The sequence below is a fragment of the Tursiops truncatus genome, chromosome 16 (genome assembly GCF_011762595.2).
Source record: "Tursiops truncatus isolate mTurTru1 chromosome 16, mTurTru1.mat.Y, whole genome shotgun sequence".
Lineage (NCBI taxonomy): Eukaryota > Metazoa > Chordata > Mammalia > Artiodactyla > Delphinidae > Tursiops > Tursiops truncatus.
Genome location: NC_047049.1, coordinates 13,570,839 through 13,587,924, shown reverse-complemented (window position 1 = coordinate 13,587,924; position 17,086 = coordinate 13,570,839). Strand labels below are relative to the sequence as shown.

General features: G+C 37.1%; 1 protein-coding gene across 7 annotated transcripts in view; it reads right to left on the bottom strand.

Moving 5' to 3' along the window:
• SHTN1 (shootin 1) overlaps nucleotides 1-17,086 on the bottom strand; it is a 103,223-nt gene that overhangs the window by 35,307 nt on the left and 50,830 nt on the right. For all 7 annotated transcript variants that reach the window (XR_012326885.1, XM_019940063.3, XM_073793918.1 and 4 more), the window contains 4 exons: nucleotides 12,044-12,190; nucleotides 9,541-9,694; nucleotides 7,644-7,743; nucleotides 3,131-3,213 (listed from right to left, as the gene is read on the bottom strand). Coding sequence is in view for 6 of the 7 variants with exons in the window: in XM_019940063.3 (XP_019795622.1) it covers nucleotides 3,131-3,213; nucleotides 7,644-7,743; nucleotides 9,541-9,694; nucleotides 12,044-12,190 (484 nt within the window). In the remaining variant the exon portion in view is untranslated. The remainder of the gene's footprint in view (nucleotides 1-3,130; nucleotides 3,214-7,643; nucleotides 7,744-9,540; nucleotides 9,695-12,043; nucleotides 12,191-17,086) is intronic.

The window sequence follows — 17,086 nt, the reverse complement described above, 5'->3', positions numbered from 1 at the left end:
TCTACATTCATTCATCATGTCTTTAATCGCTGTTGATCCACTCAACAACTATTTTTTAGTGTGAATGATTAACAAAACACTATAAACTACCTTGCCAGACAGAGCAAAGTACGGCTATGGTACCTATCATTTAAGGCAGTATGATTTTAGGGCGGCCCCAGTTTAAAAATCTCCTGATCAACTTCTGTGTCTGTAACTACTTAGATTCCCAAAGTAACAATTCAATAGCTCAAGGATGAGGGGGAAAATGCTGCCACATTTCATGAATTGTAAATGAAATATCATTTTCATAAGGAAAACTGCATGGTTTCTAATACTGGGAGTTAATAAGTTCTAGAACACATCTTTTTAAATTTAAGGGTGCTGTTGAGGTTGATAAGCTAATAATGTAATTTACTGAGAAGGGGAATTTATTTTATTCTGACTGCCTTCTTGTCCCTCTAAGACTTAACCAGTTTTCCCAAAACAAGACCGAAACAAACAAAATTTTAATCTTAATTACAGTGTCAGGGGAGGCTTAACAGCCAGTAACCCAAGAGCAGGGCTGCCCTGCAAATCACCAAAGGCAGGACTTCGAAATCCTGCGATGCCTTGCAAAGCAGAATTTGCCTTTTAGCTGCATTACAAGGGGCTGTAGGAGGCAGGGGCAGAAAGTCAGTTCATACAGATGATAAAATCAAACAGCTTTCGTTTGTAATGGTGCTGCAAGGTTCTTGCTAAGAAGAAAAGACCAAGTCTAAACTTTGATTCATTCAATATGCATGAAAGCTGTGGGAGGCTGCAGAGAGAAGTAAACCCTCACAGAGCCTGCAATCTGTTTGGAGGAGAGATGTGGAAATAACCCCAATACCAGAGCAGAGGCTGGGGGGTGGGACATTAAATCCTCACAGTAACAAAATTTGAAGTAAACTGCTATAGCAACACACAGTAATGAGCCATTCATTCTGGATTATTAATACTCATAAATAAAGGAAGAGGAGGAAGAGACTGGGAACACACCAGACAATATGCTGAAACCTGAATGGGAGACATGGAATCAGAACAGTACCTTGCTAGAGGACGGGCAGGAGGGCAATTCTGGAATGAGGAAAGACAGGAACAAATGCACAGAAGGCTTAGACGTAAGGGGCCAGCCATAAGGTGAAACAGATGTAATGAGAAATGAGGCTAGAGTAAAGGCAGAGAACCACCTCTAAGCAGACAGGGTTTGAGATTCTATTCTGAGGCAGGGAGAAGCACAGAAATGGGATAAGATGTAGGACAACATAATGAGACCTGGCGTCTGAGAACACGGCACTGCAGAGGTACGAAAATGGCTGGGGCGGGGCAAGGAGACCCGGAGGCAGGAAAAGGGGGCCAAGAAGTTTGCACCCATTTGGGCTTGAACCAGGCTAACCTACCATGCTCCATAAGTAAAACAGGTTGAACAAACACTGCTGAGTTTAATTTGGGTTCTATGGTCCTCAGGCATAAAGGCCCAAGATCTGGGGCCAGCATTTCAAGTTTCTGCTCTCAGTGTGGGTCCACATCAAACTGCCCACAGCTCTGTGCACTGACTCTGCACCTACCCACCTGGGGCCTCTGCTCAGCAGCAAACCTCTTCTCTCTCCATCCCCATCTCTTCCTATTATCCTCAGCTTCTCCCTCTCCAAAGAATCACAGGGTCCTGTGAATTTTACCTCCCTAAACAGCCCCTGAATTTATCCATTTCTTTCTCTCTCTACTACTACCACCCGCATCTCAGCCCCATCAACATTCACCTGAATGAGTGCAACAGTCTTCCCTCATCCACTCTCATTCCTGTACAGTCTGTTCTCTGTTCTCTCACTGCAGCCAGTGTAATTTTTTACAAAGGACAAATCTCATCATGTTACACTCCTACTTAAACTTCTACTGCCCTTAGGATAAATATCAAAATCTTGACCACTGCCTCTAGAATCTGGCTCCTGTCTACCTAGTAGACTTCCTCTCTTGCACCCCATGTTCTAGTAATATCAACTTTCTTTCAGTTTCCTAATATGCCAAGCTCCTTCCCCACTCTGGACCTTTGAATTGTTGCCCCTCTATGTGATCTATTTTACCATATATACCCTGACCTTCGAAATCCACAACTACTCAGCTTAAATTTCACTTGCTGACATCAGTAGTCCACCTCCATAATCTCTTAGATCAGTACTGATAACCACTCCTCCACAGTACTGATCAAAAAAATGTATTTAAATAATTATATATTGCACTGGTAATTACGTGTTTACTTCCTATCTGCCCCACTCAAATGTGACTTTATGTCTTGTATCTCCAGTACAAAGCACTGGAGAGAACACAGAAAGTGCTTGACAAAGTCTCAGCTCATTGCTATCAACTCTAAAAAGCCTTTCCCCAGGACTTCCCTGGTGGCGCGGTGGTTAAGAGCCCACCTGCCAGTGCAGGGTTCACGGATTCGATCCCTCATCCGGGAAGATCCCATATGCCGAGGAGCAACTAAGCCCATGCGCCACAACTGCTGAGTCTGTGCTCTAGAGCCCAGGAGCCGCAATTACTGAGCCCACGTGCTGCAACTACTGAGCCCACGTGCCACAACTACTGAAGCCTGAGCACCTAGAGCCCGTGCTTCGCAACAGAAGAAGTCATTGCAATGAGAAGCTTGTGTACCACAACGAAGAGTAGCCCCTGCTCACCTCAACTAGAGAAAGCCTGCGCACAGCAACGAAGACCCAACACAGCCAAAAATTCATTAATTAACTAATTTAAAAAAATAAACATAAGGAGTGGTGACTGTATAGCACAGAAAATACAGCCTATATATATATATATTTTTTAAGACCTTTCCCCAAATCCTCATTTGGAATTACTTCCTCTCTTTCTTTTACACCCCAAAGTACCTCACCCCTTAATGAAAACACATTTCCCAGCATCCCTCGCATTACAGTGATATGTGTGAATGTTTACCCGCTCTAGACAGTAAGCTACGTGAAGACAATGACTGTTCTTTGGTTCATGCTTCTAGCTGTTAAGTTCACATTTCTCCCCAACAATCTGTTCATAGTCAAAGAGCTAACAAGTATGTCTACTGTTGAAAAACTGTACACCACCAACAAAAAGTTAACCAAAGGGGTGGGGTGAGAATTACCTGTTTCTGGTTGAGCTGCCTTTTCTTTCTTAGCACCACTGCCACTGGGGTGGGATCGCTTCCGGATCATGGACATGAGGGATCTTTAGGAGAAAGAAAAAGATCAACAGGATTAGTGGATGCCTTATGATCCAAGAAATAAAATGTATAGACTCTAAGTAATCAGTTAAAATCCAACTCTTCTCTAAGTGCATGAATATAGAACTAGAATTTAAGTAGCCTACTTTCCACTTTAATAAACTGTTAAATTTTTAAGAAAGAGAAAGATGTCTCATCCCTTTACTGTGTAAAAACCAAACTAGTTACTGGGAGAAGGGGGCTGCTAACACTATTACTAATTTTATGCAGAGACATCTGCAAAGTAAAATAGATATTGAAAACCTTTCAATATCCATATTTAAAATTCAGAAACAGCTATCTATGTAATACATTTGAGGGAGAGGGAAGGACAAAAGAATTAGGGGATGTTTTGGTAAATATCTATTTGCGAAATATGGGCATAAAAACATCTGAATCTGCACAACATAGACCAGATACTTCAGGGATAACATATATTCAGACCACTGTCTCTCTGGTCCATGTTTCAAAAATCTGTGTAAAATCCAAATCATGATAAATTTGACATGAAAATTTAAAACCTCCATATATTAAAAGACATCATAAGGAATAAAAAGAAACTCTACAAATCAATGAGAAAAAGCACACACCCAACAGAAAAAAAGGACAAAACCAAGAAACCCCATAAAAAAGGATGTCCAAATTTCCAGCACACAAACAAACAGGTTCTTGACTTCTTTAGTTATTAGGAAATCACAAATAAAAGCCACATTGAGGTTTTACTACACACTCATCAAATAGGCAAGAAATTTTAAGTCTGATAATATCAAGTGTTGGTAGGTTTGTGGAGTAACAGGAATTCTCAAACTGAAGATGTATAAATTGATAGCACCACTTTAGAAAACTGTTCAGCATGAAAATAGACATATCCTATGAGCCAGTGATTCAACTTCCATATATATTACAGAAATACAAGCACTTGTGCACCAGGAAGCATGTACAGGAATGTTCATGTAGAATTTCCATAACTTCCCTGAACTGGGAATGACTCAAATGTCTATCAGTATTACAATGGATAAACACATTTTGGGACATTCATAAAGTGGGTTACGTATCAATGAATATGAATGAACTTTGGCTACATAAAATAATATGGATGAATCTTACAAAATAATATAAAGTGAAAAGAAAAAGACACAAAGGAATACACTACAATTCCAATTATATAAAGTCATCAACAGACCGTATATGTATTTACAGTAGTTTAGGGATATGTATATAGGCAAAAAAACCCTTTTCTTTAAGAAAAGGATAAAAGGATAGGACTTGAGGGTACTAGCATTGTTCTATTTCTTGATTTTGATGGTGATTACGTGGATACTCATTTTATATTATTTTAAACTGTACATAAGTTTGTGTACACTTCTACATATATATTATCACCCCCACCAAAAAAAAAAAAAAATGAATCAAGAACTCTGAAATTCTTTCAACTACATTATGAATGTCCTCAGTGTGGTAAACTGGATTTGACAAAATACAGTCCTGAGGAAGACAAACTGGGAAGAGAGGCATAATGCTGCCTGCAGAAAAAGGGGCAACTGGATACACAGTACTATTTGCTCTGAGGACAGAACAACGTGATGTTCCTTAACCACTATCATTTTTAGGTTTTTTTTTCACTTCTTACTTCTGTCTTTGGTTATATTATTAACCCCCTCCCTAACTGCCTTTTCTTAAAATTCTCACACATACTGAACAATCTCCCACAAAGCATAGCATAAAGAAAGTGCTACATCCTACTCTACCCTGTGAAGTTTCCAGGACTTACCAACTGGGAAACAATCGGTCACTGAGCTTTTAACTTCATCTAGTTTGTCTTCTTTGGGCTCATAGTGGCCCAAAATGTAATTAAATTATTTTCACAAAACTTCTAATTTGCACAGAACTTTAAAACAAGTACATTTTAATCCATAAGGTGAGGGAATTAAATGATGCAAACTTTATTTTTTCCATTCTGTCAACTGAAGACAGAATATTCAATGTCTACTTGTTAACATTCCATAGAAGGGTGGGGTTTGGGGAGGGCTCTCACTAATCAGAGGCCTCTCCTCATTCTGTAATGATCCCATCTCTGGTTCTGAGGGGAAGTTTTGAGAATGTGTATTATTGTACACAAAGATTACAAAGCAAGAAGTTATTTGTACTGCTCAGAACAGTTGTATGTATTTACATAAATGAACTAAGAATATATGTCCAACACTGCAAACCACCTAAGTAGATAAGAGAAAGTGCTAGCTTTAAATGTTCTGAAGTATAAGTTGAAGACTGATACGGTGTCCACAGGAAAATCATCTGTAATATTAAAAAGAACTGTCAAGATGTTGCTTAGACTAAAGAGAAAATATCAATAGATAGTGTGAGTTTCACAGGACAGATGAGAAGACCAGGACAAGACATCTGGGACCAATCATCCAAACCTCTGGCTAAAACTGCCCCAGGTGGAAAATATTCACCTTGAAATTCTTCAAGTGTTCTTCACACCCACTGTGAGGGTAAATTTATGAGTCAACTTGACTGGGTCATGGGGTACTCAGATAAATGGTCCAACATTATTCTAGGTATTTCTTTGAGGGTTCTGGATGAGATTAACATTTAAACAGGTAGCCTGAGTGACTGTCCTCCCTAATGTGGGATGGGCCTCCCTCAATCAGTTGAAGGCCTGAATACAACAAAAGGTGACCCTCCCCCAAGTAAAAGAAAATTCCTCCTGCCTGACTGCCTTGAAACTAGGACATCTGCTCTGTCCTGCTTTTGACTCAAACTGAAACACTGCCTCTTCCTGGCCTGTTGACCTTCAGACTGAAACAATGCCACAGGCTCTCCTTGGTCTCCAGCTTGCTGACTCACCCTGAAGTTCCTGGGACTTGTCAGCCTCCATAGTCATGTGAACCAATTCTTGAGAATACATTCTCTTTTTATGTATATGATGTGTATGTACACATGTACACACACACACACCCACACACACACACACACACACACACCCACCCACCCACCCCCATTGGTTCTGTTTCTCTGGAGAACCCTAACACACTAATATACCCTACCCTTTCCCCATGAGCCACACCTGGCCAGGACCTGTCCTTTCACTCCATTACTACAAAATGACCAAGATATGCCTTTTTCCTCTCTTAACTCTCTCCCATCTGTCCTCTAAGTCAAATGAGCAGGAAGAGGAGGGGAAAGCAATAAAGCCACTTAAAGAAGCCACAGGCTCTAGTCTTTTTCTTCCACTTCCACTTCTATCCATGATCTACTTCAGGGTAAAACAAACAGCTCAGGAACAAAGTTGGAAAACCTTGATTAGTGGATTCAAAGTCCATTGAAACTCAATACAAATGCAAACATACTTTTTTGACAAGAAAGTACTCCTTATCAAAAAATAAAAATCTCTTTCTACTGAGAAATTATATTTTATACTACTTAAATTCATCTTAAAATAAAAATCATTCATGTTATTCAATGAAAATTTTCTTTAATGGGCCTTATAAGAGTTCATGCTTTAGATATACATAGTCTGAGTCCTACTTTCATTTCTCAGTGTGACTGTAGGATGCTTTTTGAGAAAATATTCTATTTGTTATACTTTACTTTTAATTCTAAGGGCTCTCAAGGTTTCAGAGACTAAAAATTAAAGGCCAACAGCAAGATTATAATCATTTTTTAATAGTTATCCCTCCTCACAGACAGAAGTGACCTTTCTTATCAAGCTCAAAATTCTAGACCTTAGAAAAAAATCAAAGTGATGAATTTCCTATTATAAATGTCAAATTCAGAATACCTCTTACAGATTTAGCTACTCAGGACAGAAAGAATTTAAAATACCTGAAATTCTTTCAGTTGACTCTTGGATCGATCACGTGTAAAAATTATTTTGCCTTAACTACTTCAGTGGCTTAAAGTAGATCTGTTAGGTTTCTGTTAGTTCAGTACTTTTATTTTTTAAATAACTGAACAAAGCATAGCTTTTCAAATTCAAGTTAGTGAGAGAAAAACATGAAAACGTTCTGGAGAAGCTCAAAATTCCTTGATCTTCCAGTTAAAGGAAATCCTAATGATATGGACTGAAGTTTTAAAACTGAAGTATCAAAAAAATTTTTTTAGATGTCTAGCTCCTTGGTTTGGAACATCCACATGAAATCTAAACACCTACAACAGAAGAACACTGTAGGCCACAAGATGTCTTTATATGTTACAAGAAAGGAATGATATACTGGCCTTCAGAAAATTCTCTGAAACACCTGCTGATATCTTTCATACTTTTTACCACCACGCCCCTCAAAATGATGCATCTAAGCCCGTATTGCTTAAAAAGGGTACCAATAGCATAAACTTCAGTTTCTCTGACAAGGACTAACATTTGATGCAAAGCAGTCTTCCTGGACGTGCTTACCGGATAGGATTTGGAGGGGGAGGAGGAAGCGGTGGTGGAGGAGGAGGTGGGGGAGGTACCGAATTCTCAGACTGGTTCACCCGTTTCTGGAGTTCATCGACTGCACAGAGAGCAAGCATTCAGAAAAGAGCTGAAATAAGCAACTTAACACCTTATATACATGTAAAGGAAAAAACAACCACTCTCAAAATCAAGTTCTTTTATTAAAGCAAAGTTAGAAATTTCAGTATGAAACTGCAGAACTCTTTAAACTTTTTATCATCAGTAAGAGAGGCCTTATATATGTTACAAAAAATTTACCATCTTTTTGCTATATATACAAACTATGGAAAAGAAAAAATAAATCAAGACAATGGCTGGATGGGTGGGAAGTAAGGATTGAGAGTAGGCTGAAGAAATATTTGTTAACAATAGAATTTACTACTCAAACACTAAGAAATTGTTAATACTTGACTTTTAAAGTATACAGACCAAGAATTAATTTTAAAGATGACATTTAGTAATGAATTTTAATAGCATACTTTCCTCCTCCACTTAATCTCCTTCAAAAACTGCAAATCCTAGAGTTCTTGATTTTAACCAGACTCAGACTCTCAAGTGTTTAACTCAGAAACTTTTTGCTCTTTGGAAGAGCATTCTGGAAATATAATTTATTCATTCAAGCCATTAATGAAACAAGTTCTTACTAAGCTCCAACAATGTGAAAGAGCCTATGCTCAGTGCTGCTCATGACACAGTTCCTGACTTCAAGAAACTCAATTTGAATTTATATCACAGATGCGAATGCCTCTAATCGGGCTCTAATGGGCTACAGGTACTGCACTCAGGAATAGCTCTCCCTCTGCGCAGTCACTCTACTTTCCATGACTGACTACCCTAATGATTTGTGCATTTGTTTTTACCGTCAACACTTAAATAAGCAGTGGGGGCCAGGCTCCCTGACACCAAGAATCCTCTAGTTATTTCATATGCATGTGTCTGTTTCTCTAAAGGGAGTTTGAGATCCTCATGGACAAAAGGCATGGTTTCTTTTCTTCTACATTTTTTATAGCACCCTAGGATACTGGGTATGGCTGGGTACACACACAGCAGACAATAACTAAAAAGAATGGACTACTTCTTAATTTTAGATCAATTTCAAAAAATAAATTGTAATTCACTTTCATTGTGGATTAGAAAGCATTGAATATTTTTTAAAGGAAAAAGCCTACTTGATTTTTCTGTACAGATTTCAAAATTCTAGTATAAAATTAACCAAAAATATCTGAAGTGAATATTGAAGCTGTTATAAAGGGAACAACCTGCCCCCTTAAATTACCTACTTTCCAACAGAAACTTATTACTTATCCCTGTGTAGTAATCCAACTCACACATTCTTGTTAAGCCTTCTAGAACTGAATGAATAAATCGTTTAAGTAACTCCTGGTGTTTTAAAAGTTTTTCCATTTAATATATATATTGTTGCCCATTTTATCGTTAGGTGTGATACTGAAAGTATTATTTCATGTGCATAATTAGACATTGAAAATGTAGGTGGTATAAACCTAAAAAGTTTAATTCTTTTTAAAAATGCACCCTAAAATGAATAAAATAAGTATTTAACGAACACTCATCTCTGAAGCCCTGAGAAATGCTGAAGTTTTGGTCTCCCCATATTAATGATATCTCCGTCTCTTAATTCTGTATGTGATGCTCATAAAGGCTGTGAGTCCAAAACAGAAGTCTAAATATTTGTGAATCACATGATTACAGCGACCGTTCTAATGAATTACAATAGTCAGAAATGAAGAAATTTAAAACAAATCTTGGTATTTTTCTATAGCATTTAGTAAATGTACTGGTCATGAGAGATTCACATAGTAATAATAAGACATAATAGGCTACTCAGTGCTTTTACCGGAATGCTTTAAATTTCTAGCTTTCTCCTCAGAATTCTGATATTTCAATTCCAATTCTTTTTTATCTTCTTCTAGAAGCTCCAGTTGCTGTTTGAGGTTGTGCATCTCTTTGCGGAGAGTTTCATTTTGTAGCTGCTCTTCTAATTTTTTGACCTATAAGTTATAAACAGACTTTTATGTGGTGACAGTTTTTCCTCTGTCAAGGAAAATAAGGGGAAAAATAAATGTTTCCCTTTTACTTTGCACTTCATAGCAAAGAGATTACAATTCATCTTAAAAACCACACAAATCCTAGGATACAGATAATACTTAAGATCACTATCAGCAATGTAATTCAATATAAATTTATTGAAGACTTATGTCCCAGATAATTTAATTTTTAAAGGTGACTAGAAAAAGTAAAATATTCATTTAATTTAAGTAACAAATTCATTTAAAACAGATTAACGCCTTTGTGCCCATTTTCAAAAGAAAAACTCAGGTAATATTAAAAATTTGGTGGGACAACTTGGTAACAAATATAAAAAACCTTAAAAAAATATAAGGAAGAAAAGACCCTTGATTCAGTAATACTACTTTTAGAATTTGTGAAATAGTAAGACAAGTGTTCAAATACATTAACTAGAATGTTCTTTATAACAGGGAAAACTTGGAAATAACCTAAATGTCCACCAGTATTACTGATTTAATAAATTATAGTTATGTTCGTTAAATGAAATACTATGCAACCATTTAAAAATCACATAACCTCACTATACACTGACATGGAAATATATATTACCAAATGAAAAAAATCAGGTTATAGAACCATATGCTTGGCATGATTCCGTTTAACCTATATTCATAAAACTACAATTTACATAAACTTTGGATATGCACCAAAATATGGGATTTTTAACTAATCTTAATTTTCTGCTTTAGCTTTTTCTGTATTTTAAAATTTTATTTTAATCATAAAAACAACACAGCTGTGTTTTAAAGATTGCTGAATCTGCAAGGGAACTTATAGACAGGTAAGAAATATTTTCAACCACATACCTGAAAGATTATCCAGAATAATTGTATAGTATAGTATAATACGTTTAGAAGTACTGACTGCTGTAAGTTCATTTGTAACTTTTACCTAATCTTCAGTACCTTTCCCACTACCCCAACAAGGAACATACACAACAATTTAGTCCCATCCTCAATACAATTTACTGGGTTCTTGCACGCATTATATACTAAATGAGTTAACTACAGTAGTAGAACTTTTCAGAACCAAAATTTCTAACATAAGCTAAATAAAAATAAACCTTCTTTCATTCCCTTCATTTGAAAAGGTAATTCCTGGGCTTCCCTGGTGGCGCAGTGGTTGACAGTCCGCCTGCCGATGCAGGGGACGTGGGTTCGTGCCCCGGTCCGGGAAGATCCCACATGCCGCAGAGGGGCTGGGCCTGTGAGCCATGGCCGCTGAGCCTGTGCATCCGGAGCCTGTGCTCCGCCAACGGGAGAGGCCACAACAGTGAGAGGCCCACGTACCGCAAAAAAAAAAAAAAGGTAATTCCTGCATATGGGGACAAAAAAAATTATTTCCCTTCCATCCTACTCCCCAGGCCTCTTTCCCAGGGGCAAGCACAGTTACCACGTATTCATCTAGAGGTTCTCTACCTATACGCCAACATTTCTTATGGAAGAAAAAAAAATTAACTCTACCTCACAACCAACTTCGTTAAAAACTCCAGGAACTTCCAAGGATTAAATGTCAATATTGTTGCTGAAAGAGACTTCGACAGGTGGTAACAAATGGCAGCTAACAGCCTTACCTTCACAAACTAGGTACACTGTAAGTAGTATAAACACTGATGTAATTTTTCTCAAGTGGTTTCTTTAATTTGAAAGGCTTTGTTCCACCTCTTCGCCTCTCCTCCTCTCTGCCTCTCTTTCTCACCCACCACGGTGACTATCCTTTCTGCCTAGCACATACAGGTAGGCTGTGTCAGCTGGAATAGCTCTACTCATACAAATTGAAATAACCACTTAAGTCTTTAAACATAGATCTGTGCAAGTTTACAAAATCACAAATTTTCCCTAAGCAAATAATTACTACTAACATGGACTTTTCCTCCCTCTTTGAATAAAACCTATGCCCTCCAACAAGCTCTTTGAGACCACTACACAATACACTCTCCTAGTGTATGCAGTCTCCCAAAACACAATCAACTCAACTTGGAAATGCAGATTTCCAAACTGCATTATCCAAGCTCTTTTTGAGTTGTATCTCTTTCTCTCGCTTCTTCTGACCCTTTGGACAGTTTAAAGATCATTATAAAGCTTACAGCAGTGCATAAATTTTAGTTGGATACTATAAATTAAATTCATTTGGTAGTTATTTTTTCTAAAAGGTGAAAAGACTGGAAAGACTTAGTCACTTAGGCAAAACATGGAACTATGAGCTACTGGACTGACTCTTCTCAATTTAAGTATGTGTGTGTATTAAAACTCCAGGAGAAAATCTGGTACCTTTTGTTGATGCTCAATTCTCTCTTCTTCAAGGAGCTGTATAAGTTTTGCATTTTCATCTAAAGCTTTCAAAAGCTGCTGGTCAGGAGCAGAGTTCTGTAGCAGAAGGTGGCTTTGTCTCTTTAGCTTGTTTTGTTCAATAAACATCTGCAAAAGTTAATTATAAAAATGTATATACCAATCATTTTCACACATCTCCTCAACTGAAACTGGAACAAAAGGAAAAGTATGTGCAGTTTTTATTAAAAAGTTAAAGGCAATTTCTGAATTATAGTATAATGATTTTAGAAGTAATGATTGCTATGATTTCATTCATAACTTTTATATAATCTTTAGAACCTTTACCCTTGCCTCAGCACAGTATATATACAATAGTTTAGTCCTACACTGCAGTTTTTAATAATTTATTATTGCTTTAAAGTACATTAATACTAACAGTAGCAGCTAATATTTATCAAGAACTTAAGCCAAGTACTCTACTAAATATTTTATACACATTATTTTAATCCTTACATCAATCCTATGAATCGAACGTATCTGCAATGAAAAGCTAAAATGTACTAAACACTATGGGATAGATACAGTGGCAATCATTTTACATACATTTTATCATCTAATCCTTAGAACACCACTGTCAAGTAGACACTATTATTACCCCACTTTTACTAATAAGGTAACTGAGGCCCCGAGGGGTTAAGCAGCTTTCTCAAAGACACAAGTGAGTAGCAAAATCAGGATTTAAACCCAGATCTGTCTGATTTATAAGCCCACGCTCTCAACCATCTGGCTAATCTCCATCCTCTGCTATCTACTAGACCTAAGATTCTGTCTTAAATTAGTCTTTCCCCAGTAACGAAAGTAGTTAACAGTAAGAGGGTAAAGAGGAGAAGGAAAAAGGTATATTAATATTTACTGAGCATTTTATAAAACAATTTACATATATTATTAACTTAATCTTGACAACTTTACATGATTGAAGGCAAAATTATTTTCTATTCACCCATTATTTCTTTTCCTTAATACCCTACACAAGTCAGCCAATGGGTGATTCCAAGCATGAAATGTTTTTCAAATTCTGATATCAGGCTTATCTTACAGTAGAGCAACAACATTTTCAAGTGAAATTTACATTCTTCCTCCATCTAACACCTCATTTCTCTGTAAGAACAGGTATAGATAGAGCATGAATGAATGTGTGCGCGCGCACAAGTGCCAGGCTGGAGAAAAGTGAGACGGGAGGTGTCCACACGCTAGGGAAGAGTAATCAGTATTACATCATAGTATCTTAAACTTGAGATCAGTGGTTTAATTGAAATGACTTATTTCAGGTTACTATTATTTAAAAAAATTATTTTTAATACATTTTTCCCTCTTAAAACTTAACTGGTTGGGGTCCCTTGCTGGTATCTTAGAAAATATCTCAGAGTCAACATGAAAGGCCAGCAAAAAGCAGCTGACGTAAGTGACATTCTCTGGCTTCCCAACAAGTGAGGCCTTTTGCCAAGAGAGCTCAGAGGCCAGGAGCAAACAGAGAGGAAGCGGTCAGCAAGGTTGACCAGGACAGAGGTGGGAGCTCAGCACTAAGACAATGCAGGGCACAGGTGACCATCAATGCCAAGGGTGCTTTATTACTCTCCCTGCACTGCTTCTCTGTACTCTGGTTCTCTCTTGGGAAAAGGGACAGATGTCCTTTTCTGTGTAACACTAGGAAAACTTGCTTAACTTTACATGATTATAAATTATCTTAACTCTATTATTCTGGAGAGAAAAGAATAAAGATATGTCTTAGGGATGCTAACAACATGAATTTCTTTTGCAAAACCCTGTAACAATCCCTAAATTACAATATAAGATGAAAAGAACATACAGAAAAGAAATTCCTTTCAATAATAATGGTAACTTGAAAAATATCAGTCATTAGACTACCTTTTATAGACTTTAAGATACTAAAATAAAACACTAAATAATGCTTTTTCTAAGATGTATTTAAAGAAAATTCAGTTACCAAACACTAATGAATTTGGTTTTTAGCTACGGTAAGAACTTGTTGGTTAGAGTTATTAAGTTGGTCCCTTACCAGACAAATAACATCATTGGTATCAGAATTTCAGAGAAATTCTCCTAAATCTTTTCAAAGAATGAGAAGAAAATGCTGTGTTATTAATATATAATTCATTTTTTCCAAAATGACATTAAAATATCATCATCTGAGTTGTCTGAAAACAACACGAATTACATAATAGTTTCACAGTATATTGGGACTACATGTTGAAAAAGGTATCCACACCATTAAACAGAGAAAAGAAAAACTACACTAAATAGAAAAAATTATATACTCAAAAAGTACAGGGAAGTCATCAAAAATTGAAATTATGTTGAGGAAATACAAAAACTTAATATAGCTAGGAAGACAACTAGTTGTTTGTTCCTTGTGGGGGGATCATGTTTTTGATTTCAGGGTTTATTTTTTATTTTTTTATTCATTTATTTATGGCTGCGTTGGGTCTTGGTTGCTGCCCGCGGGCTTTCTCCAGCTGTGGCAAGTGGGGGCTACTCTTCGTTGTGGTGCGCAGGCTTCTCATTGCGGAGGCTTCTTGTTGCAGAACACGGGCTCTAGGCGTGGAGGCTTTGTTAGTTGTGGCACGTGGGCTCAGTAGTTGTGACACATGGGCTCAGTAGTTGTGGCACACGGGCTTAGTTGCTCCGCAGCATGTGGGATCTTCCCAGACCAGGGCTCAAACCTCTGTCCCCTGCATTGGCAGGCAGATTCTTAACCACTGCACCACCAGGGAAGTACTGGTTTTGGTTTTTAATTGGACAAGTGTGAACAGAAGTAAGGAAGAAATGTTCAATTTTTAATTTACACATTTGAGAATTGTTTGTATGTTTACAAGGTATATATCTTCCTTTTGTAACTAAAAAGGTAAACTAAATTAACTTCAAAAATTGATTTCTGAGCAGAAGCAAGAAGAACTGCAATCCTGCAGCCTGTGAAACAAAAACCAGATTCACAGAAACACAGACAAGATGAAAAGGCAGAGGGCTATGTACCAGATGAAGGAACAAGATAAAACCCCTGAAAAACAACTAAATGAAGTAGAGATAGGCAACCTTCCAGAAAAAGAATTCAGAATAATGATATGATAGTGAAGATGATCCAGGACCTCGGAAAAAGAATGGAGGCAAGATCGAGAAGATACCAGAAATGTTTAATGAAGACCTAGAATTAAAGAACAAACAGAGATGAGCAATACAATAACTGAAATGAAAACTACACTAGAAGGAATCAACAGCAGAATAACTGAGGCAGAAGAACGGATAAGTGACCTGGAAGACAGAATGGTGGAATTCACTGCTGCGGAACAGAATAAAGAAAAAAGAATGAAGAAATGAAGACAGCCTAAGAGACCGCCGGGACAACATTAAACGCCATTCGCATTATAGGGGTCCCAGAAGCAGAAGAGAGAGAGAGAAAGGACCAGAGAAAATATTTGAAGAGATTATAGTTGAAAACTTCCCTAACCTGGGAAAGGAAATAGCCACTCAAGTCCAGGAAGCTCGGCGAGTCCCATACAGGATAAACCCAAGGAGACACACGCCAAGACACATAGTAATCAAATTAGCAAAAATTAAAGACAAAGAAAAATTATTGAAAGCAGCAAGGGAAAAATGAAAAATAACATACAAGGGAACTCCCATAAGGTTAACAGCTGATTTCTCAGCAGAAACTCTACAAGCCAGAAGGGACTGGCATGATATACTTAAAGTGATGAAAGGGAAGAACCTACAACCAAGATTACTCTACCTGGCAAGCATCTCATTCAGATTCAATGGAGAAATCAAAAGCTTTACAGACAAGCAAACGCTAAGAGACTTCAGCACGACCAAACCAGCTCTACAACAAATGCTAAAGGAACTTCTCTAAGTGGGAAACACAAGAGAAGAAAAGGACCTACAAAAACAAACCCAAACCAATTAAGAAAATGGTGATAGGAACATACATATAAATAATTACCTTAAACGTGAATGGATTAAATTTTCCAACCAAAAGACACAGGTTTGCTGAATGTATACAAAAACAAGACCCATCTATATGCTGTCTACAAGAGACCCACCTCAGACCTAGGGACACATACAGACTGAAAGTGAGGGGATGGAAAAAGATATTCCATGCAAATAGAAATCAAAAGAAAGCTGGAGTAGCAATACTCATATCAGATAAAATAGACTTTAAAATAAAGAATGTTACAAGAGACAAGGAAGGACACTACATAATGATCAAGGGATCAATCCAAGAAGAAGATATAACAATTATAAATATAGATGCACCCAACATAGGAGCACCTCAATACATAAGGCAACTGCTAACAGCTATAAAAGAGGAAATCGACAGTTAACACAATAGTGGGGGACTTTTAACACCTCACTTACATCATTGGACAGATCATCCAAAATGAAAATAAATAAGGAAACAGAAGCTTTAAATGACACAACAGACCAAATAGATTTCATTGATATTTATAGGACATTCCATCCAAAAACAACAGATTACACTTTCTTCTCAAGTGCACATAGAACATTCTCCAGGATAGATCACATCTTGGGTCACAAATCAAGCCTCAGTAAATTTAAGAAAACTGAAATCATATCAAGTATATTTTCTGACCACAATGCTATGAGATTAGAAATATGAATTACAGGGAAAAAAACGTAAAAAACACAAACACATAGAGGCTAAACAATACGTTACTAAATAACCAAGAGATCACTGAAGAAATCAAAGAGGAAAACAAAAAGTACCTAGACACAAATGACAATGAAAACACGACGATCCAAAACCTATGGGATGCAGCAAAAGCAGTTCTAAGAGGGAAGTTTATAGCTATACAAGCCTACCTCAAGAAACAACAAAAATCTCAAATAAACAATCTAACCTTACACCTAAAGGAACTAGAGAAAGAAGAACAAACAAAACCCAAAGTTAGCAGAAGGAAAGAAATCATAAAGATCAGAGCAGAAATAAATGAAATAGAAACAAAGAAA